The 23,749-nt window shown below is 52.3% G+C and overlaps 2 protein-coding genes across 8 annotated transcripts in view; one reads left to right on the top strand and one right to left on the bottom strand.

Moving 5' to 3' along the window:
- TMEM63C (transmembrane protein 63C) overlaps positions 1 to 7,685 on the top strand; it is a 69,494-nt gene extending 61,809 nt beyond the window's left edge. For all 7 annotated transcript variants that reach the window (XM_034768437.1, XM_034768436.1, XM_034768435.1 and 4 more), the window contains 7 exons: positions 779 to 844; positions 1,278 to 1,440; positions 3,250 to 3,355; positions 3,788 to 3,955; positions 4,371 to 4,486; positions 5,185 to 5,256; positions 5,613 to 7,685. In XM_034768437.1, coding sequence (XP_034624328.1) covers positions 779 to 844; positions 1,278 to 1,440; positions 3,250 to 3,355; positions 3,788 to 3,955; positions 4,371 to 4,486; positions 5,185 to 5,256; positions 5,613 to 5,825 — 904 coding nt within the window. In that variant the 3' untranslated portion in view covers positions 5,826 to 7,685. The remainder of the gene's footprint in view (positions 1 to 778; positions 845 to 1,277; positions 1,441 to 3,249; positions 3,356 to 3,787; positions 3,956 to 4,370; positions 4,487 to 5,184; positions 5,257 to 5,612) is intronic.
- A 7,770-nt stretch (positions 7,686 to 15,455) lies between these two features.
- On the bottom strand, positions 15,456 to 22,779 carry NGB (neuroglobin). The gene is made up of 4 exons (XM_034770328.1): positions 22,122 to 22,779; positions 20,462 to 20,573; positions 19,006 to 19,125; positions 15,456 to 17,518 (listed from the first exon to the last, which is right to left on the bottom strand). The coding sequence occupies exons 1-4, from the start codon at positions 22,223 to 22,225 to the stop codon at positions 17,372 to 17,374; spliced, it is 483 nt and encodes a 160-aa protein (XP_034626219.1). The 5' UTR covers positions 22,226 to 22,779; the 3' UTR covers positions 15,456 to 17,371.
- Between the last annotated feature and the right edge of the window lie 970 nt (positions 22,780 to 23,749).

Here is a 23,749-nt window from a genome sequence, read left to right as displayed (position 1 = left end):
CCAAGCTGTGATCAATTCAGGATCCTGGGATGGGGGCAAAGGTGGTTTTAATCACCTTTGGGATGTCCTTATTTTGAAGCAGGCTGGGATCCAGTTTGGTTCCCAGCACAACTTAGAGAAGCCGTGGGCCTGACCTAACTTGCCCTTAGCTGCCTGTGGCACCAAGGGGTTGTTCTATCGGCTGGGACTGGTCAGAGCATAGCGACCCTTCAGTCATATCCCTGATGCCAACAGCTTTATGCCACCTAGGGATTCTGGCTGTGCTGGGGCAATTGCCAAGCAGCTAGTGGCCCTTTGCGCAGCTGGAGATGTGCAAAAGGACCAAAACATCAAGCCAAGAGCACTCTGCGGGAGCAGCAGCCACTCCAGTAAGATTTTGACACGGCTCCATCGTAGGTTTAACCCTTTCTGTGGAGCGTTCCAGGTCTTGTAACCAGATCCTTCAGTAATTGCCACCTTTGACAGAACAGTGTTTTCCAGCATTTGCACCATGTGGACCAGCTGTTCCTTCCCAGACCAGCCTTGATTATTATCATTATTGTTGTTATTCACACAATGTCAAAACAAAACAGGCTGGGCACATTCCACACCGAGGTCAGGCCCTGTGCCAAAGGGAAGTCCAGAGATGGGTGCGGGAAAGGTGTGCTGCAAGACTTTTTCCTGCTCTCTGCAAGTGCGTGCAAGAGAGCGAAAGACTCTTGCCTATTTGCCCATAATATTCTCTCTTGTCTGTATAACACATGTCTAACCAGCTTCTGTTCTCCTTTCTCTCATCCAGTTTAGATCTTTTCTTCCACTGGCTCTTTGACATTCACTTCTTGGATGAGGCAAATATCAAGTTCCAGTAAGTACTGGCAGGCCCTGAACATGTGTGGAGCCGTGTTTGTGTGGGGATGTGTGTACACGTGTAGATTAGGGGGAGCTGCATGCACAGCTGGGTGTGTATAGGGACAGAGGAATTGCATTTTGCACTGTCAGTGTTTTTTGGTTGTAGTGTTTGTCCCAAAACAAACACTACAACCAAAAAACACCGACCGTGCAAAATGCAATTCCTCTGTCCCTAGTTTTGGCCCCCATTTCTGAGTGATCCCCTGAGCAGAAGGGGCTGCAAGCTCATGGACCCAGCAATCCTGCAGCTGTCACCCCTGCGCTGCTGGGCAGCAGCTTGGAGGGATTCGGGCATGAGTCCTGCAGCCTCCAGCCTGGCACAGCTCTTCTCTGGCCATCTGCTTGGGGCACGTCTCATTCTCTTCCTTCCTTGTTGTTTCTGGGGGCAGGTGCGTTTTCCTCCCTGATAACGGCGCTTTTTTTGTCAACTACGTCATCACGTCCAGCCTGATTGGGACAGCCATGGAGCTGCTGCGCATCCCCAGCCTCATCGTCTATGCAACCCGCCTCTGCTTCGCCAAGTCTGAGCCAGAGCGGCTCCACATCAAGCGGGTATGTGGCTCCGCTCCCTGCACCCCCGCACCCACACATTGCCCATCTGCCACATCCCGCCTGGGAACTCAGACCCGCAGATCCTGTCTCCACTGTCCTGGCCAGAAACTCAACTTCTTGTACTCAGGAGGTGGGGCTCTGGTCACAGTGCCTCTGGGGACAGGGCCATGCTCTAGGGCTGCTCCAGGGGGTGGGACTCTGATTAGGGTGACCAGGTGTCCAGTTTTCGACCGGAACACCCAGTCGTAAAGGGACCCTGGTGGCTCCAGTCAGCACTGTCGACCTGGCCGTTAAAAGTCCGCGTGGCGGTGCTGCAGCACTAAGACAGGCTAGTCCCTACCTGTCCTGGCTCCACGCTGCGCCCCGGAAGGAGTCAATAGGTCCGTCTCCTAGGCGGGGAGGGCCACAGGGCTCTGCGCACTGCCCCTGCCCCAAGCACCAGCTCCATACTCCCATTGGCTGGGAACTGCGGCCAATGGGAGCTGTGGGGGCAGCGCCTGTGGGCAAGAGCAGCGCGCAGAGCCGCCTGCCACACCTCCGGCTAGGAGCTGGACCTGCTGGCCGCTTCCAGGGCGCAGCGCAGTGCCAGGACAGACAGGAAGCCTGCCTTAGTCACTCTGCTGAGCTGCTGCCAGAGGTAAGCCCATGCCCCAACCCCCTGCCCCAGCCCTGAGCCTCTCCAAACCCGGAGCCACCTCCTGCACCCCAAGCCCTTCATCCCCAGCCCCACCCCAGAGCCTGCACCCCCAGACAGAGCCCTCAACCCCTTGCACCCTGAACCCCTCTGCCCCATCCCCCAGCCTGGAGCCCCCTCCTGCACCCCAAATCCCTCATCCATGGCTCCACCCCAGAGCTTACCCCCCCAGCTAGAACCCTCACCCCCTCCCACACCCCGACACCATGCCCCAGTCTGGAGCCCCCTCCCACACTCTGTATCCCTCATTTCTGGCCCCACCCCAGAGCCTGCACCCCCAGACAGAGCTCCAATCCCCTGCCCCAACCCAGCGAAAGTGAGTGAGGGGGGAGAGAGTGAGCCACCAAGGGAGGGGGAATGTAGTGAGCAGGGGAGCAGGGCCTTGGGAAAGGAGGCGGGGCTAAGGTGTTCGGTTTTGTGCGATTTGAAAGTTGGCAACCCTAGCTCTGGTCCCAGTGCCTCTGGGGACAGGCTCGTGGCTGGAGGCTGCTGCAGGAGGCTTGGCTTTAGTTCCAGTCCCTCTGTGGCTGCCAGGGGTAAGCTGTGCAGAGGAAGCAATCAGTGTAGGTCTGGGAAGGCAGCAAGGCAAGGGAGTACATCGTGTCGCTCAGTAGTGACCCCACTGACTGTGTGAAGAGCAGCAGCGCCCGGCTCTGAAGGAGAATCTCTTCCATGGTCAGCAGGCGATGGCTGCGCCATGTTGTCTGGGTGGCTTATAAAGGAAGAAGGGAAGCATAAAGGACTGGGAGTTGCTGCCAGGCCCTGGAAGAGGTGCTGGGGAGCATGGGGCCGGGGGTAAGGCAATGGGCTGAGAGATTTGGGGTCAGTTCCTGGCTCTGCCACAGACTCCCTAGGTGAACTGGGACAAGGCCTGTCATCGCTCGGTGCCTCAGTTCCCCATCTGTGGTGTGGGGGCAATACGTCCTTTCTCTGCCTTCCATCTGTCCATGTAGGGTACGAGCTCCCTGGGAGAAGAACTGTCTTCACTATGCGTATGTATAGTGCCTAGTGCGAGGGGCCCCGATCTCACCTGAGGCCTCCAGCTAGTGCTGTAACACCCACAATAGCACTAGGCTGGAGGCAGCAGGGTAACTGTGCTGTTGGTTGTGCCTCAGAGCCAAGCCTATGAGTTCCAGTTCGGGCTGGAGTACGCCTGGACCTGCTGCATCTTTGCTGTCGTCATGACCTACAGCATCACCTGCCCCATCATCGTCCCCTTTGGTGAGTGGCTGTGCCAGTCCTGTGAGCTTCCAGCCCAGCCCTCAGCTTCTCTCATCATCTCCTCTGGGCCTGGCCCTGGGGCTGGAAGCAGCCTCGCCCACACCCATGTTCCCAGGAGAGTCTGTTTGCTCCCTTGGGAGGTGAGATGATCATTAGAAGGCAGCTCTGTCTGGTCTCACTGGCCTCCTGCTGAAACACCCCCCCCCCACACACACACACACACTGTCTTGCAGTGACAGGAGAACCAGCCCTGGTACAGAGAAGTGAGCAGGGATCAGCTGCCAAATCCCCAATCACCACTAGCATCAATTCCAGGGACTGTTCTCCTTGACCCAGCCCCTCATCCCCTCTCCGAGCCGTGGTGCTCTTGCCTCACCTCCCTTTGTCCAACAGTGGCACCTGTCCTGACCCTCTTTCATCCTCCTGGCCCAGGTTTGCTCTACATGCTGCTGAAGCACATGGTTGATCGCTACAACATTTACTACGTGTACATCCCCACCAAGCTGAACCAGCGCATCCACTCGGCGGCCGTCAGCCAGGTGGTGGTGGCACCCATCCTCTGCATGTTTTGGCTGCTCTTCTTCTCTGTCCTGCGTCTAGGTAGGGTGGACTCAGGGCAGGGACTCCTCCGGCCTAGACCTTATCTGCATCAGAGCTCACTTCTCCAGGGGACAAGCATCCAGCTAGTGACCATCACCTTCTCATCAGGAACAGGAGGAGGGGGAATGGGGCAGACAGGGAGAAAAGAAATGGGGTAAGGGTAATGTTGGTGAGAGCTCGACTGTACTCACCGTGTGGGGGGAGGGCTCAGCCAGATGGGGAGAGATCATGGCTGGTACTTGTGGGGGGTATTCTGCCAGATGGGGGGAGATTTCGGCTGGTACTTAGGGGGGCCTCAGCCAGAGGTGGGAGAGATTTTGGCTGGTACTCAGAAGCTCTTGTGGCTGGTAGGAAGTGAAGCTGGTGGACTCTGATGCAGACTCCCATGCTGGCTGGCTGTTTTTCTCTGCTCTAGGTCCCATCCGTCCCATCACCCTCTTTACCTTCGTGGTTCTTCTATCCTGCGTCCTCTTCTCTTTCTTTGGCCTGTGTCTGAAGAAGCTGCAGCCAAGGAAGCCCTCCAGCTACCAGGTGAGAGAGGGAAGCAGCCGCTTTGGTCCCAGGACCTGATTCATCGTCTCTTTGTCCTGTGTCTTGCCTCTCAGGGGCCAATATGCACTGAGGTGCCTGAGGATTTAGTTGCGTCTGGAGCATCTCCCCTCTGCCCATTCACCATCACCAGCTTTGGGTGTGTCTGTGCTGCAGTTGCAGTGGCCCAGCTGAAAGTGGCCCTTCTTGTCTCCAGATCATAGGCTCTGGGCCCCACCCTCCTCCCCTGTCAGCACTCACACCATGGGCAGCACTAGGAGATGCTGCGTTGTAAGAGGTGCCAGCGCTTTGAGCTCCATTCTGCCACTAAGTGCAAGTTAGAGCTCACTGCCCTTCCCAGCAAACCCCAGTCTCCTGGCAAGCAGCCCCCTGTAATCCAGGCTGTGAGAGCTCAGAGCCGAGGGGCAGCTGCAGCGTCCCCCAGCTGCTGGTGTCCAGCTCATCTCTGTGAGCTGTAAAACGAGCTGTGGGTCTATCTCTGGGCAGGTATCGCTGATGGGCGTGGTCAGCTCAGTTAATCCTAGCTCTCAGTGGCTGCAGACATGATCCCTCCCTCTCCAAGCCCATGGGCTCAAAGGGCTGTAGGAGGGTGTATTCCTGGGGTTTGCCCCACCACTTTGGGGAGCTGATCCCTCCCTCCTTCCCTCACTGCTTTGTATTCTCCCGCCATCTGCCTGCAGATGTCCGAGCAGTCAGAAGGGGCCTTCAATGACACGGAAAGAAGCAGCATCTCCTCAACCCCTAACTCAAATGTGAGTATATCCACTCCCCCGCCCGCCGCCCACCCCTCTCCCTGGCCTCACTCACCAGACGCCTCGTTTCGGGAGTCAGCTTCATGCAGCGTCAAAACACTCTGATGCAATGAACCACTAATGCCTGAGACCAGGAGCACTGCACTGAGACTCCCACAGCGACCCAGACGTGCCTCTACCCCGGCATGGCCACTCATCTCCTGGTGCGCAGCTCTTGTGAATGGAGGGTAATACACTCACACGCCCCAGCCTCATTGGCCAATCAAATCCGGCCTTTCGTCCAGCCTGGATTCTGAGTGGGACCGGGGTTTCTTTCTGATCCTCACCTCTAGCCCATTGTCTGCTTTGTGCCCCAGATGTTCGTGGCCACGGTGCTGCAGGAGCCGGAGCTGAGCCTGACGCCGGCTGCCTCCCCAGCTCACCAGTCCTACGGCACAATGGGCAACCGGCTGGAGCCGGTGGAGAACAGCGAGGAGGGCGGCCTGCAGAGCTTTGAGACGGAGCTGGAGACTGTGGAGGGTGAATTCAGAACCGGGCCCGTGCTGGAGGACCAGGTCCATTACCACTGAGCGGCCGCCCACAGCGGCAACACCAGCTGGACAGAAACACCGACATCAAGTATTGAGAACAGGGGCGGAACTCCATCTTGTAGGCCCCAAGCTTCCTGAGCTGCCATGTCGACCCTGCCACCTGCTCTCAGGCTCTGGCGAGGGTCCAGTGCCGCTAACAGGACCAGATGCAACACTGCTGAAGAGCAGCGGCTTTTCTGGCCTGCGAGAGCCCAAGCCCCAATGCTGGGGTGGTGGCCTCCTGCTCATGCACACAGATAATACTGGGGTCTAGGGTGCAGTGGTGGAGACAGAACTGAACAGAGGGAGAGACCCCAGGAGGCCTCCTGCTTCCATCCTGTGCTCCAGCTCTGAGCAGCTGAAGCCGATTGCTAGTGCATCTCATGCTCAGTAGCCTGCCTGCCATCTCCTGGCTTTCCCTTCTCCTGGAGTCAGAGTCAGCCACAGACCTCAGGCACCCCTCTTTGCTTTCCCTACCCTTCCCTCTGGTTCAGCATCCCTTTGGGAAGGAGGGGTGCAGGAGAGGGGGTGGCCCTATTGCGCCAGGGCAGACGTAGCTGTGAACCTTTTTTATCAACATATTTTGGGAGATTGGGGGGTGGGCACGGGATTGTTCTCCTGCTGCCAAGGGAAAATGCCCAGAGAGCACCAATGAATGTGTCCAATGCAGAAGCAAAGGCCTGCAGCTCTTTGGTTGCCACAGGCGCCAACCAGACTCAAGTGCAGATGCCAAACCCGTAGCTTTGTGGTGCACTCACTCACTGCCCCAAGGAGCAGGGCAGGGGAGTTGCCCTTCAGCTGGGCCCCGGCGCCAGGCCTGGGTGTCGTCTGTTCCTTCCCCCCATGTCTGCTTGTGGCTGTGTGTGTGTGTGACTACTGAATGCTGTCTTTGGGGCTCCTTGCCTTGGTTCAGTGTCAGAGGTGGGGCCCGTCACCAGGCTCCCCATAGCACAGGGTAAAGGAGAAAGAGAGAGGGTGGGCGCCAGGGGGAGCATGCTGAGGCCAGGATGGAAAAACAAGCAGCAAAAGGAGAGTTGTGTGCCCTGAAGCATTAACTCTTTGTACAGCAGCATGTTCCAGACTGCCGGCTCTTTGGGCATGACCCCCAGAGATGCATGTAGGCTCCAAGGGCTTAATTAAGGAGGCAGCTGGGAGTGGGGGCGGGGGCTCTATACGTGCAGGGGCTTATGCATGTGATTGAACGAGCTCCTTTGGGGAACCCTTCTGGGAAATCTCTGGGCTGGAAAAACCTCTGCCCCCATCACCTGGATTTGAGAACACGGAGCAGCCTCATGCTGGAAATTCCCAAGATGGCTAACGAAAGCTTGCTGTCACTTCACTGCTGGATGGTCACTCCCCCCTTTTTCCCGCAGCAGCTGCTGCTGCTGCTGAATGACCTGCACTGGGCAAAGAGCTAGGGGAAGGCAAGTCAGTGCCAGACTAGTGACACTGGTAGAGGACTTTTATACTGCCCAGTCTCACCACCTGTCTCAGAAATGCAGCCACGTCGGGCATGGGCTGCTGCAACTGTTTAACAGGTACCCAGCAACACTGCGCCAGTGCTAATGCCAGCATCCAAAGCATGGTTCCGTCCAATTGCAGCATCTTATAATCCAGGGTCAGTGACTTCTTATGCCCCCTCACCTCCACCCCAAGCTCATGCTGTTCCCCCAGTGAGACAGGCATCACGCCTTCTGCCGTGCATGGAGGAGCCACTGCCCAAGGCTGAGAAACACAAAGCATGCTCAAAATGTTTGGATACTTGTTGGCATGGCAGGCTGCAAGCAAGGGGAGGGGTGTTCCCTGTAGGACCCCCACGCCACTTGGCAGGTTGTTGTCACCTTCAAGATCCACCTGTGCAGAAGTTGCAGGATGTTCAGCCAGGGGCTCAGTTCAGCTGCAGTTTGCGCCTCAGGGAGGGGTCAGCTAGTGCTTAGTCTTGAGGGAATTCTGCACCAAAAAAATAAACATTTTGCGCACAATAAAATTTTGCAAAATTCTGCAAATTTTATCTGTCAATAATAAATGTGGCAGCGCCAGCATGGCAGTGGGGCGGACAGGCACTCACCCTGCAACACTGCCCCCCCCTCCTGAACCCTATCCCTATGACATGGATGCAGTGGTGAGGCTGCTCCAGACCTTCAAGGGCCAGGCCTGCCCCAGAAACACCCTGGGGCTCTGGGGCCCTCTTCCCCAACCCCTGGCACACAAGGTGTGGGCAGGCTCGCTCAGCCCAGCAGGTGCCTAGTGTGGGGGGATCCACGTGTGGATTGAGAGGGTTCTGTATGGGTGCAGGTGGCTCAGCGAGGGATCCGGATGCATGGGGTGGGTTGGACTCTCGATGCACAGGGGCTTGTTTTGGGGCGGAGGGGTTCCAAGTGCAGGGGCAATGGGATGCTGCAGGGGAAGGGCCAGGTGCTGTGAGCTCATCAGCGTGGGCTAGGTACAAGGGGCGGGGGCTCGTCAGGGTGGGGGTTTGAGTGTGTGTGTGGGGGGGGGGGGGGGGGGCGGGGGGGGGGGGGGGTGGGGGCAACAGGGTGCAAGGAGGCTCCAGATGCAGGGGGTGAGGCTCGGCAGGCTGAGAGTTCAGGTGTGGGCAGCTTGTTTGGGCGGGTAAGGCTTGCAAGGAGGGGCAGATGCACAGGGGTTAGGCAGACTGGGGAGCAGCACCAAGTACAGTGACCCCCCCACTGGCTGAGGCGTGATGGGAGTTGGAAGTCGGGGTGGGGGGGAGAGGGCGGCGCAGAGCATCCTGCAGCCAGTGTAGGTTTCTGGGGGTGGGTCTGACCCAGCCTGGGACTAGCAGCTGACCCGGCGGCACTGCTCTGGTGTACGGGCATGCAATGACTTATGGTTTCCCTTTGCTTCCCCGTCAAAAAGTCATTTTTCTGCAGGGAAGCAAAAAAAAAAAATTGCCTGGGGACATGAATTCTGCACACACACACTGGCACAGAATTCCCCCAGGAGTATATGAGCACCAAGCCTGGTAGCTACATAGCTGACCATTCACTGAGCTGTGCGGCTGCAAGCTGAATTCAGCCCTGCCAACAACTTACTCCAAGTTGCGGGCGGGAGGGAGGCAGGCATGCAAGCTGCCCTCTGAACACATTACAGAGTCCTGTCTGTCACCACAGCCAACAAATAAAACCGTGACTTAAAAACAAAGGGTGAGGGAATTAAAAAATATATTGGCTCCCCTGCTGCTGTCAAAGCAGCCATGATGCCACAACCCTCTTGCAGAAACTGGGCTCTGGGCCCATGGGCAGGGTAGTTACCACTCCCCATTCCCAGAGCTGGTCTGGCTGTGGGGATGATGCTGGCGCACAAATGAGGATCCAAGCAAAAGGGACCGCGCTTGGCCCCCTTAGTGTGGTTAGAAAGGCCGGGGGGGGGGGGGGGAAGGCGGTGAAAGGGGCACAGCTCTGTCCCCAGGGGACAGGGGACAGGCAGGAGTGGGAGCATTTACTGCTCAGCATCTAAAAAATGTTCTCCAGTGAGCACAAGGTGAGTATAGTAAGCCAGGCAGCCTGTCTGCACCCCTGAGGGTGGTGGGTGGTTGTTGGGGGGGGGGGCTCAGCTCCTTAGGGCCGGGCTTCAGCCTCCCACGCACCACTCCTGTGTCACATTAGCCTTCAGTCATGCCCACAGGTGCCAGAGGAGCGTGCTGACGGGTGGCATGGGACATTGGCAGTGAAAAGTCATAGTAGCACTGAGGCCAGGGACAGCAGCTCCCAAGAATGGGACTTGGGATGGCAAATTTGGAAGGGGGGAGTGGGGGGAATGAGCTCCAAAAGCAGAGATGCTGATGCGATGGATGACCCTCCCACTGTCTGTGTGCACATGGCCACATCACAAACCCCTCCTGGACTTAGTGCCTGGAGCACTGTTGGTATCTCATAGCCCATGATAACCCCCACCCCTAGCAGCCATTCAGCCAAACACTCATCTGGCCCTTTGCATATACACCCCCATCCATTCCCCACCTCATACATCCCCATGTATACAGTGGTGTCTGCACAGCTCCACCCACCTCACCCCAGCCAGCTACTCCCTGGCCATCACCACCACCCCCATCCAACTGAGCCCCTGTCTAAACTCACCCTGTGCTGTCTCCACCCACTGGTTGTTCTGGCCCAGTTCTGGGGGAAGGTGGATTGTTCCTTATGCTGCTTCTCCTGTTGGAGCCAGTTTGATGCTATCAGCACCTGATCAACTAACCTCAACGCCTCTCGCTCTTTTGCTGTTTCTCTGGTATGGAAGCAAAGTGCCTGTGAGTGGCATGGTGTCCTTGAGGAGCTCTGGTTCCTTGTCTGACTTTCCCTTGGCTGTCACACTATAGGAATGTGCCAGAGTTCTGTACCTTTCTTGTTATTTATTGCTATGACCGTGCCTTGAATAAAATGACTTCGCCCAGTCGTTGCCTGCAGTAAATGGCACCTGTTTACACTGCATTACACTCACCTACGCAGCAGGAAAGACAGGGAGGTGTGATGTGAAGGACATTGGCTCTGGGAGAGCCTACACAGGGTTGCTGTTATGGTGCATAAACATAAGCCAGCCCGTTTTTAAACCCAGAGCTTGCATTTGCTCTCCGGCCTCTCACAGCAGTGAGTGCTTCAGGATCCTCACTGCAAGAAGACGTGGCTCCTCCTCCTTGGTTTAATTTACTGCCCTTTAATAGAGATGAGATTCTCAGGAAAACAGCTCCCCTTCTTGGCAGCCTGGCTGGCCCAGTACTGAGGGACACATTCCCGTCCTGTCAAATAAACTGATCTTTCTCATGGACTCCCGCCTGGGCTGCAGACTGGACTGACCCAGCACCTGTTCCCTCAGACTCAGGTTGCAAGGGGTTGGAATGTGATCTCCATAGGAAAGACCTCAATTGGATTCGTTGGGTCCTTCCTGTAATATACTGAACTTCGCAGAGTTTGGGCCAGGGCCAGGTAGAGATCCAATGGGGGTAAAGACTCGTCCTGGCACGCCACTAGAAGAGGAGACTGCTCCCAGTCGATTGTGTAGAGGTTCAAAAGGAGACCATGTTGCCATTCAGCTCCACGGGGCTCCTGGGGCTTGTGTTAAGCCCCAGGAGCCCTGTGGAACTGAAGGCCCCACTCCCCTTTTTCAGGGGGGCAGTGCATGTGGGGGAGCATTGCTATCTCCCAAATACCACCAAAAAGAACCATCCCCCAACGCAAATTGTGCCAATCTGTGACCCTCCTTCTCTTTTGTTACCTGAGGAAGGACAGTGGTGAATTAAATGGCGACATTTAAATGATCAACACTGGGCAACTAGCTCCTAGATGAGTGGAGCAGTTTCCACCTCTCAAAGCTATTGTTCCAAATTCTCTGCAGACTCACCTCCACTTTGGGGCCCCTCCATGCACATTTTTTGAAGTTTTTATCACAATCAGAGCAGCTAGAGACTTTTTCTTTTCATGACAGCTGAGGGTCTGGAGACCACTACAGCAGCTTCAGAGAGGTACTAGTGATGTATATGGGCACATCCCAGCTGGTTCCAAACCCTGGGGTGGAAGTACCTTGCTACGGGCTCCACAGATCTGCTGTGCTGCTCCAGCCAGAGGGGAGGAAAGTTCCCCACTTTGCCTGATCTTCTACCACTATGTCAAACTGGAAGCACTCCCTGTGCACACCCTTCCCACACTCTTCAGGAGAGGAGGTGACTGGGCATTCTGGGAGACAGAGGAACCAGGTTGAAGTAAAAACATTTTTGGTGAGGGAGCCGATGGGTGCGAGGGGCCATGGTGAAAAAGATGTGCCTGGGAAGTGGGGTAGGGAAATGGCAGACGAGGGGAGGAGGAGAGACAGAACAAGGCGTATAGAATAGTGCCAGATGCGACAGCTAGGCACAGTCACATTTCCCTTCAGAGCAGGGCTGCAGGGAAGATCTGCTGCCCAATCTGCCAGCCATGCAGATTCAGCCTGGAACCTGGAGCCCGGCGCTGCCGCAGCTGCAGTTAGCAAAAGGCTGAAGGCAGCGGCCTAACTGGATGCAAAGGAAAACCTTGGGTAATGCAGCCTGCAGTGGGCTCCATGTAAATACTGGGTCATGTAAACTGGCTTGAGAGCCAGCCTCTGCCCTCTGCTGGCTGGAACCAGCCTTGCTCCCATACCTGTGTGGGTACAGTTGTGTGCGCTCCCTTCCCCGCGCTATCTTGCTTCTCAGCCTGCACCTCCTTCTCCGCCAGAGCCACCTCCTCCACTCACCAGCTGCTCATCTGCCTGCGATCCAGCAGCAACAGCTGGCAGAGCAGGCACCACAGCATTGCCTGCTGGGAGAGCAGTTTTCCCGCAGGGCTGCAGGAGGCGAGGGGGCTGCGTGAGCGTCACAGCAGGGGCCTGATGTTAGGTGTACAGGCCCCTACACCACTGCTTTTGAAATGACAGTAGAGGAGTGAAAATTAAGCCCCCCACCACCACCACCACCAGCATGTAGAGGAGTCAAAATAGCCTGAGAGGCTTTAATATATTTATCTCCCTTCAGGCTCTCCTGGCCAGGCAGCCTTTCCCCTTTAACGGCTCTCCCATTCAGAGACAGCTTGGAGCAGAGTGTTGAATGTGGCAGGCAAAGGGTTTTCTTGCTTCTCGCCTTTCCACTCCATCTTATGTAGTAAGAGCCCTCCTGTGCCCCAAAGCACTGACGGTGCACAGGGCCCAGCACACAGGGGCCTCTAGCTGCTGCTGCAGCACTATTCATGCTAGTGCTCATCCAACGCCGCTCTCCTTGGGACTCCTCGCCACGCTCCGGGCAGTGGGAAGGGGTTACCCAGTGAGCTGTGTGCTGCTGCAGGCAGCCATCTGCCCAGGCAGGCTCACGGTACTGTTGCCATGGAAATCAGAGCTCCTGCTTCTCCTGTCATCCTGATTTTAATAAAAAGCAGGCAGGATAGAGACAAATTACCCTGAGCCTCCAGCAATGGGGAGCAGCTTTGACTCGAGAACCAGGCTGTACAGACCTGGGGGGGTGGAACTCCAGTGACTTTATACACAGCAGCTGTGCATCTAGCCCGTAAAGTTGTTAGTGCCCCACTCTGTCCATTGCATGGGCATTCTCAGGAGCAAAGCTCGTGAAGGAGGGAGGCTAGTGGCGCTCACAACCATCGGGATACAGGCAGATATGCCAAACCCACGGAAAAAATACAGAAATTGGGCTTAGTTTTGGCTTAAGTGGCTTGTGAGTTGCTTGTTGGGTAGTTTTTGGCTTGTAGCTTGGTTGGCTTGTAGCTTATTGATTCTTTTTTTTAAATCAGATCCCGGGAAGGGGGGGCAAGCAGAGGCAAGGGGGGAGAGAGTCAGGGGTGCACAATGGGCCCATCAGTCCCAGACTGCACACCGGGGGGATCTAGTCAAATGGAGTGTTGGGGTTCTTAGGGATTGGCTTGTTTTGAAATAGGATTAGTTTGATTTTTGGCTTATTGTGGAAGTCGGAGTGCTTATTTACCACGTGAAAGTTGGCAACTATGAATACAGGTAGAGTGCATGGCCAGCCCTGAAGTGGGTGTAGGGAAAGAGGTCTGGCACACCAGACATGAGACAGATCTGGCCTACAGGGGGAAGTTTGGGGGCAAGGGGGTAACTGTGGTACAGAAGGTCATATGAGAAGGTGCATATAGGGCAAGGAAAGCCTGGTGGTAGTGTGAGGATCTGATGCAAGTGACCCCATCCCCATGAGAAAGTACATATGGCTTTGGGGAAGGTTTTCAGGGATGACAGATAGGACATGAGTGACAGGTGGGGACAGGTAGAATCAGGAATTGTTTGGGCAGGTGAGGTAGTGGATATTATGAGAATGAAGTTCTTGGGGTTCCCCTGCCAAAAGAAAAACAGATGCGGGAAGGAGAGGTCACCAGGCTGAACTGTGGTGCAAACCACAAGTGGGGAGCATGGAAGTTGGTGACAGTCCCTGACTGCCTCAGCCCTCCCCAGGGATTGTGGGGAGAGGAAATAAGAAATTAACAAAGCTCTTGCGCTTGCTGTGGAGTCACTCATTACAAGTTAGTTAACACTGGCTCCCTCGGATGATTTTACGGCCCAGTCCCGTTCCTCTCCCACCCCCTACCCCCCATGAACTGTAGGTCCTACTTAAATAACAGCAATTATTTTGTTTAAGTGTTTCATCACAGAATGGACAATTTCGGGGTGGGGGGGAGAGACAGACCCCCGGAGAAAGGTCTTTCCCCCCAGTCTTCTTCCATTTAAAGGTTAGCATTAAAGATTTAGCATAGGTGTTGAGGCCTAGAGCGGGAGCAAGAGCCCTCTCTGCACAGTGTTTGTAATCACAACCTCTCGGCTGATAGCTCTCACTTCCCTCTCTCCGAGCAAAACAGGCAGCTCAACAAGGGTCATCCGCCACTAACACGATTGTTTAGGGCACTGTTATTCTGCACTTCAGAGCACTCAGTCACTCAGAGAAACCACTCCACTGATTACAGTCATTTGCGTGTGAAACTCTCACAGCTGGGGCTGAAAAATTACATAATGCAGCCTGATGCAAATGACATAGCCAAGGCTTGGCCGTGGGGGGCATAGCAGAATAGGGTAGAAAGCCCCTTTGGCTAGAGCATCAGTGTGACTGGTGGCCTGGAAAATGCTGCTATGATAAAGGGTTAATCCGACAGGAAAGGCATAACACCCTCAAGACTGCCAGCGTGTGCTACAGAGATGACGCTTCTCTAGTCTAGGACACATGAGCTGTTTCACTGCACTCTCCAATCCTGAACACTCCTTTAGCCTGTCTCCAAAGTGCATATAGAGTGGTCAAAGCATGAGATTAGAAGCCTGCAGGCCTGGGTTTGCTTTAAGACATCCATGTCTCGGTTTCCCCCATAATCAAGTGGGTATAATACCTGTAGAATCTACCTAGATCTCAGGCATGATGTAAGCCCTAAGAGGTGACTTGTAAAGGGGTAAAAAAAGCCTTTTTAGCCTTTAGCTTAGGTACAATATAGAAGGGAGATGGGGCAAAACCACAGTATTCCTTAACCCGAAACATAGCTAGCGTGAATATTTTGCATAGTAGGTGCTTCCAGCAGGGCTATCCCACTGCTTCAGTTAGCAATGGTTCAGTTCCCCAGCGTAGACACAGCTGACAGCAACTTGAGAATTAGCGCAATGGCATGATCACGGAAGTGAGAGAAGATGAACAAATTGAGAGGGGAAGGGATTACTGGTCTACTGCTCAGAACATTTTGATCCCATTAGGGGCTATTTAACATCACCGGTTAATGAGCCATTAGTAGAAAGGACGTTTTTGTTAAAGATTCAACAGCCTGCGTGCCCCTTCCAATGAGACACATGGGAAAAAGTTCCCAATAGACATCTGAGGCCACCGAGCAGTCCTCCAGCAAAGCCAGGCAAGGCCAGACTTGACATTCGCACTATCTCCAAGATTCACACAGAAATAAAACAAAACCCTCCCTCGCCCACTCCTCTTTTTCAACCTTTCCGGTCTTTTATGTTGAAATCATAAATAAGCCAAAAAGGCAGAGACTCGTTTTTAAAAAAGTCCTTTGCAGGTCACCTTGTATCAGTCCCTGGCAGGTGTGATTTAATACTAGCATTGTTGCTATACAACTGTCTATTAACACAGTCCAGACAGGGCTAGGAGGCATACACAAACAGCTGCTTTATTTCTCTTAGGAATTACACAAAACATGGCAGAGAGCAGGTGAGCTTGAGGGACTATGAAAGCTGGACAGGGGGTCATTCATACCCACACACATCTATTCATCACACGCAGCTGCCCACCCAGCCACAGCACGCACAAATGAGTCTTTGACCTCATAGGTTTACAGCAGCAGAGAAGGTATTGGATATGCACTGATCACCTTTCAAAACTCCACAGGGGAGCACCTAACTCTCCCTTCCTGGGATATACAGGCACAGCCAGCACTGGTCTCCTGGATCCAGGGCCAGCTTCCCCCTCCCTAACTAGCCAGGAGTTGCAGGTTAGAGGAGAGCTACCACATCCACCCAGCTTGGCTTACATAGAGAGAGAGTAGTAAGGGGGGAAATCTGGTGCCGTAGTCAGAGTTTGCAGAAAAGGGAAAGAAGAGTGGAGCCCAAAAACCTATAAGGAGAGAAGAGGAGGATCCCTCTGGATAAAAGGAAGCTGCAGCCATCAGAGATGCAGTGAACTCAGTGAGCATTTCATATCCAGGACACCCATACTAGCCTCCCTAGAATATGCAACTGAGGATTCTCTAACTGGCCGACTGGCACAGAGCTGCTCCAAAACCACAGACGTGAGCTCTTGTTACAAGGTGAGGGTCACGAGGGCACTGGGTAGCAGTTACATTAACATAACAGTGAGTCGTACCTACTCCGTGCTCGGATGAGAGATCTGCATGGAAAATCCAGGTCCTGTAGGAAGCAGTGCTGGACATTCAGTAGGATGTGCTCTTCCCTCAGTCTGTACCAACACCCCAAACAGGGTGCGCTGTACTTCTGGAGGAGCAATGTCTCAGATAAGACATAAAACCAAGTTCCTAGCCACATGGGGTCATTTAAAATCCCATGGGACACTTTTCACAGGAGTCAGGATCTTATTCCGGGGGTTCAGGTCAAATTCCAATTAAAGCAATTACATTCTACCTCCTGAACATTCCTCCCATATTTTTCAATTGGATATTGGTTCTTACTCAATTCCTGTCCTAAAGTGGGGCACAGCATTGTTGTATGCTGTTAATCAGGTGTCTTATTCCACCCCAGGAGTGGCTGCATTTCAGTGATGGGTAGCAGTTATCCCTAAGGGCCCAGGAAGCTATAAATATGTAAATGATCAGTAAATGGGAAGAATTCCAGCTATATTCTCTTTGGCCAAGAACCAGGATGATTTTTGGAAGCTGCTCCCAGGAGAAAGCTGCATCTGTCACTTTAATTCTAATACAAAGTCTGTATTTGTACTTATTTTATGTAATTTACTTTAGGGGAAGACATTTTAAAAAGCACTGGTAGCTGCTGCATTTCAGCTGGCTTTCAGGTTAAATCAGCCAGCCAACTCACTCCAAATGCAGCCAGCTAGCAGCTCAGACCTGGTAAGAGCCGCCTTACATTGGGATTAACCCAGTTCCACGTTCAAAAAGCTACACTGCTCAGCCTCTCCCTAGGAAATACACACAGCTGTGATTAACCTTACATGAGGAAAGGCCTGGGATCTATTCTAGGGCAAATGCAGAGGGAATAAAGAGCAAGGATTAACCAACCTGCAGTGACTCCAGGAGAATATTTAGGTGGAGAGACAAACTTATTGGAATTTGAGGGAAGGCAGCTTCAGTTTGTGACAAGCTCATTCCATCTCTGTGTGCTGAGCCCAGCTCTACCCTGCCCCCTGGAAGTGGATGCAAGGGCTCATTGTAATTAAGGGGGGGATCGTCGTCAGAGGCAGAGATGTGGGTAATATCAAAGCAAGACAGAGAGGGCTACCGAGATGGCCCTGGAATGGGTGTGGTTGGAAAGGAGAGTCAATGCTCTCCTCGGAGCTGCTGCTGGGTTAGGAACAGGAAAGCCAGAGCCCAAACTTGCTAGGTCTATTCCCCCTCTTTACGTGCATCCCAGCCACGGCTCATGGCTTTCACCACGGAACCATACAGCCTGGTCCAAGCCTCTCGTACGTCCGGGCTGAAGGCAGTACCGAGGCATTTCTCCAGCATGAACAGCAAGGACTCTCCCACTGCCTGCAAACCAAACAGAGGCACCAGGATCAGAGGTCAGAAGCCTCAGGACAGCCATGATGTCAGTTTTTCACCTGCTGAATTTATTCATCTCCTTTGTGAGCCTTTCCTGTTGCATTGCCCAGAACAGGACAACACAGCTTCTCTAGCTCCTACCCAATAGGTGCCCCATCGCCACTCCTGCTTCCTCCCCATCTCTCTAATCCTTCTACAATTTTCCAAAATGTCTCCAAGCCGCCCGCCCACCTCTTCTTGTGGGCTGATTCACGCCCTGCTGACTTCCCTTGCTCCACACTGCTTTGTACCCACTCCCCTCATGCTCTCAATTGATCTCCCTCATAGCTCCCTTTCTGAAGGGAGCACAATCCAGTGCTGAATAAAACTTTTCAGCAGAAAGGAGTGGGGGTGAGACTCTAGGCAAGGTTATTAATCTACTTTAGCTCCCAGTTGCAGGAAGTCTGCACTCTTCCCTAGGTTAGCACCGGGGAGGCTGGTGATGACATCTGAAAGTAGGTAGGTAAAACTGAGGCATACTCAGAAGCTATTTACAGCAGTAGGTAAAGATCAGAGTGTATCAGACTAAACTGGATAGTCAGAGCCCATCCTACCCTGGGAAGTCTCCACTACATGGTACACTATCCCAAACCCAACCCTCTTTACTGACATGGCAGTCCAGGTGACTCCGTATAAATAGCTGATCTGACATGGAATAAACACAGTGGCTCCCCACAGAACCTCCCTCATCCAGGCTGCTAGAAACAAACCCCAGAGCGGGATAATTATCCACCAAGTAATGGGAATTCTAGCTCAGTCTGCCAAGGACTATTGCTAGTGGCACAAGACATCACACTCTGAGAGGTAAAGGAACGAAGCCTATGCATCGTCAAGTTAACATGCCTGATGCTTTCCATAATCGCAATTCATTTATCTAGTGTTTCTGCTCCTGCTCATTGGTAGGATGGGGGAGAAGCTGGGGTCTGAAATGAGGGATAGGGGTAGCCTCACTACCTGGAAGAGGGAGGGAAGGTGAGAGCTGGGGCAACTGATCACACATCTGGCAATGTCCTGGGCTGAGGTTCAGTAACCCTGTGCCAGGCAAATGCAGCCTGAGATGTAGCTGCATTCCCTTGCAAATGGCACCCCAAGACTCTGCCCATCGAGCTTAGGATGCGGGGCAGAAAGAGCAGGGAATACAACTCAAGCTAGCACAAGTCCACCTAAAGAGCAAGCATGTGGGATTGCTCCCCCTGAGCACGCCAACGGTCACCTTGTAGGTGCTTCAGATTCTGGGACTGAGTTGGGCTGCCAGTTTTCTTGCCCAGCAACAGAGTTAAATAACCCAGCAACATATGTGCAGAAGTCCTAGAACCCAGCTTCATGGCACAATGAGGAAATCATACACTGCCATTCATGGTGGATCAGGATGGCACCATGGGTGAAGCTGGGAGAATGCTGTGGCAGAAGTAGCGTGAAGAGAGAAGATGCCTCACCGAGAAAGAATCCACTTTCACACCAACTGTCTGGTGTTTCTTGCCCAAGTTGGAGAGATATTCTTCCAGAGAGGACAAGTTCTCCAGGTGGGTCACAGCAGCATCTATCACCAGCATCACCTGCAGGGGAAATCCAGAGAGGATAGAATTAGCAGAGAACATCTGCTGGGAACAAAATTTCCAAACAGCCTTCTCATCATCATTCTTAGCCTGCTGTACAGTGAAGGCCTGTTCTGCTCCATTATGCTAAAGAGCTTGGTCAGAACTTCACAAAGCCTGATGAAAACCTGTATTCTGTTGAAAAACAGTGTTTTCCACAGCCCTCCCCACCTGCGTACATCATCTCCTTCTTCTGGCAAAGGCAAACTCAAGGGCTACTCACCTTATGTGGCTGTTATCCTACCAGATCTCACAAGCTAAGCAGGACAGCAGGTGGTATGGCAAGTGGTGTTGGTGATTCAATACGGGGCCCTCTTCTCTCTGTGACACTATGATGCTGGAAATGTAGCTTGTTGGATGAGAACTGAAGCGGAGGATGTGACCACAAGTGACCATTACAGCTCCCATGACCCTTTTGGCAAGCATTGGTCAAATTCCAACCTGGATAATTACATTCTGCCTCCCTAATTTTTCCTTTCAGTTTCAGTAGAATATGGAATTTTTCTTCATTTCCTGTCACAAACCATCATGTAGCACTGTAGTGTGTCACTAAATAGCTGCAGCGTTCCACCCCTGAGGTGACTGTATTTCAGCGCTGAATGAAGGGCTTCCGCTATGCTGCATTAAACACACCAGGATCCTCCAAGATGATATATAGATATATTTCACCATCTCTATCCTCCATGTCTGAGGATGAGGTGAATGTGTATAACATTGTCCCTCATGATGGGTCCTATGATAGGTAACTTAAGGGGCTGTGGACTCTCAGGCTCTGTTGCTGCAGCAAGAGAACCTTCAGGAGGAGATCGCTGGTGACGCCTGCCCTTTAGTTACAGCAGGAACTTTGCCCATGGCCTCTCTCTCTAGATAGGGTTTTGTATCATGCTATCACTATGATATCTAAGTGCTTGGACTGTCCCTGTTCTGTGTGTAGGTAACTAGAGAACCTTCAGTCTCTACTGTGGTCAGTCCTTCATCATCTAAGCAGCACGAAATTCACATGCACATTTCAGAATAAGAACCCAGTCCTTTGATTTTCATTGAATCAATAACTGCGGTGAGAGCGTAAGGACACATGGCACCCAGCCCTCATTGCTGTACACATGGGGATTTGCCCCTGGCAGAACTTCACTAATGTCTCTGTATTTCAGGGAGTGAGTTGCCGGACATTTCATGGCAAATGGACATAAGAGAGACCTGCCCTCCAGTGCAGAGTTTGCTACTCAGGGTTTCTCCCGTTCAGGGAATTTTCTCTATACTGTGCATCACTGATCACATCGGCCTCTTCATCCCTTACCTTCCTAATGTGATCCAGGAACTCGGGCGATGAGAGGCACTCCTGAGGGCTGGAGAACTTTTTGCAATTGTACTGGAAGAGGGGCAACAAGTCAGGGTCCAGATCAAACAACCTGCAACAGAAAGAGAAACCCCAGACTTTTCACACTCCTCATAAAGTGACTCCACCTTCACCAAGAGGATGACCCCTCCCTACCGATCCATCCAACAGCCTCCACCAGCACCACCCAAAGGGTGACCTGACTTCACCACCAATCATGTGAAAAGCATAGAGTTCTGAAAGGAAGATTAATAATTTGGGACAGTTCAGGTCATCTCTGGCTACAAAAAGCCTCTGTTACTCTAGCCCAAATCCCCATTCCTCACTGGTAGGTTTATGGCTCCCTAGCATTAACTCCAAGCCATTGCTGGAATTCATCCTTAGCCTGACCCTGTCTTGGCTGAAATCCTTATTTATGCCTGTTTGCCATCTCAACTTTTGCAATTCCCCATTTTATAAGTGTCCTGAATCCCAACTCGACCAACTTCAGGAAGGCCCAGAATGCTGCAGCCGGATACCCTAGTGAGCAGGGTCATATAAACCCCTAGCTCGCAGACCATCACTGGCTTCCTATTTTGGCTCCTTCCACCAACTTTTTCAGCTTAGAGTCCCTGTATAACTCACATACTGGTGAAATGAACAAGAGGTCAGGAAGATGCAATGGATCAATGCCATTCCTGGGACTCTGTTGTCTGGCAATTCACACAGACATACACACAATGGCCAATTTGCTTTCTCCCTAATCTCCTACAATCAACCTCATCTGAGATATTTACATTCAGCTGCAACATCCGCCCCCCTTTCACAAAACTTTTAAACATCCCCTTAGATAGCTTCTCTCTTCAGTTCTGTTGGGCCGTGGTTTTTTCCCAGATGCAACACTCCATTCTGCACAGGCTGTGAAGCTTGTCACGAACTTTTTAGATCCATAATTTTAAAGGACTTTTCAGGTATTTTTCTATCTCCTTCCATTCTGCTAGTCCCTACTTTAGGGGCTCATTTGCTTGGAAGAGGCAGCGAGTTGGATTTTCAGCTGCTCTCTCCCATGCACCTTTTCCTCTGTGCTGGGATTGAACCTGGAATTAGTTGATCCTCTCCCCAGTGGCCAGGTCTCTGTCTGTGTCTGAAGACTGCAGTGTCACAAACAATTAGGAAGCCACTTAGATACACTCCACAGAGTTGAGCATATACACAAGGAGTGAGCAGCTCTTTAAACAACAGAAATATCTTTTCTGCTAACAAATGAGGGATATTATTGCAAAGGCACAAAAAATACACAGTCTTCTACCCCATATACTCTCCCTGTTCTCCTTTTAAACAAACTTCTAGATTTAAATGCAAACAAGCTTCTTCATAATCCTGTTCTCTCCAGGGTGCAAATCACAACAAATGGACAGAAGGAGCAATGAGATGAAGCCAGAAAAAAATAAATCATTGCCAAGGAGAAGAAAGTGTTTCTGATCAGGGATTGGAAAGCTTCCACTGCTTAATTCAGGGATGGTGGTCAGGGAGAGAGGATGGTTAAGAAACAGGCTAGCAAGTGCCACAGGTGCTTACTCCATATCTGGATGAGTTACCCTGCTATAGATGCCTCCTGTTGCTATAACAGCCTGTTACTCACCTGGTAAACAAGACGATGCCATGCTGCAGGAGGTTGCTACTCACTTTCTGCCAGCTCTCCCGGATCAGCGCCTGTTGTGTGCTGGATAATCTTCCACTCTCCATTTTATTGTAGAAAGAGGGAGGTTAAGAACAGAGTCAGGCAAACCTTACGTTTCTTCTGAAAGTAACTGCACTACTTACTCTGCCCTCTGAGTTACAGGTGGCACTGATCTCCTAGTAATCCAAGTATCTAAGGCTACCAGTGCCTCGAGCTGAGATGCACACACACCATTCACTCCCTAAGTGCCAAGGATGCTCTTCCCTGCACAGTGCACAAGACTTTGTGATCACATCTCTGGGATTTCCAAATAGAGCAAGAACTCTTCTCCTATCTGGAAGCAGCACAGGTGGGTTTAGAAAGAGCCTCTCTCTGAGCAATTAGATGAAACCTGAGTGCCTTGGGGAAGATCCATATTGTTCCCTGGTACCTACGAGAAGAGAATGAAGGACTCGTTGCTTTCTAATTGCACCCTGCTGTTTGGTTACCACACGTTTCTCTGTGTCTCCCTCTCCCAGTCTTTGCGCAGGGTGATAACTGTGCTCCTGACTCGATCCCTGTCTCTGTGCCTGTCACACACTATCAGGCGCAAGGATCTGGAGCTAGCTCCTTTCCCTTTATCAGCAGCACTTTCCCAGCTGGCTGTCTCGCAGAGCAGCGCCCAGTAGCAACACTTTCACCGATGCTCTTAAAGAGACAGTGTCGCCTTTCTTTCCCTCCCTTCCATCAATCTTTTTAAAGCCATATAATAAATAAATAAATATTGTGCACTTTGTTGTATTTTCCCCACACACAAAGAGCAACTATAGACTTTCAGCCTCCATACATAAGAAATGATTTAACCCATTTTGGTTGACATTTTCCAACCAGCTCTGTTGTCCAGATGGAGTAAGAGACACAGAAGGGAAGAAACTTACCCAAGGTCACATAGCAAATCAATGGCAGCTCCAAGACTGGAATCCAGCTCTTGCAATGCCCAGCTCTGCTCTAACCATTAGACATTGTTGCCTCTGAATGTCCCCTTTCTTTCTGCTATTTTCAATGATGCTCTTAAGGTTACAGTAGCCCCTTGCTTCCTGTCACTTTCATTGACATCCAGAACCCTCTCAGGCTCCTGGTATATCCATTGGTAGGTGCCTCTAGAGATTTGAAATGTTGAAAGGGAACATAATCACATGTTTAATTTAATGGAAAGGAAACCAATTGTACAGGGCAAAGCATTTAATAATGGACCAGAGACTTTTCAGCTGTGGCAGATGCCTTCAAAGTATATTCCAAGTAAAAGCTCTCCTCTTAAAATGGCCTAGTGACTCAGACAGCAGTGAGGCAAGTGTAGAGAAAGGAAACAATCTGGCAGACCTGGGTTAAGGAGCCCCCCGACAGAAAGATACTGTGGACAGATAGCAGAATAATCATTTCAGGTGGGGGTTTCAAAAGTGCCTGAGTGACATAGGAGCATGTGTCTCATTGAAAGTCATTGCAGTCTGCTCTGAAATTACAAACACGCAGCTATTAATGAGATTTACCTTGAGAAGAAGACATTCTGAAGGCCAGGAAGCCTGCACAGTACCTTCAGTATGGGCTGTAAG

The sequence above is a fragment of the Trachemys scripta genome, chromosome 4 (genome assembly GCF_013100865.1).
Source record: "Trachemys scripta elegans isolate TJP31775 chromosome 4, CAS_Tse_1.0, whole genome shotgun sequence".
NCBI lineage: Eukaryota > Metazoa > Chordata > Testudines > Emydidae > Trachemys > Trachemys scripta.
This window is presented reverse-complemented; position numbering and strand designations above follow the sequence as displayed.

Bases quoted from the DNA above. Each gene is read 5' to 3' on its own strand.
- NGB (XM_034770328.1), bottom strand. From the start codon at position 22,225: ATGGAGAGTGGAAGATTATCCAGCACACAACAGGCGCTGATCCGGGAG. The intron at 20,574-22,121 runs GTGAGTAACAGG...TTTCTGTTGCAG, and splicing joins GGCATCGTCTTGTTTACCAG to GTTGTTTGATCTGGACCCTG. The intron at 19,126-20,461 runs GTAAGGGATGAA...TTTCCCCTGCAG, and splicing joins TCCTGGATCACATTAGGAAG to GTGATGCTGGTGATAGATGC.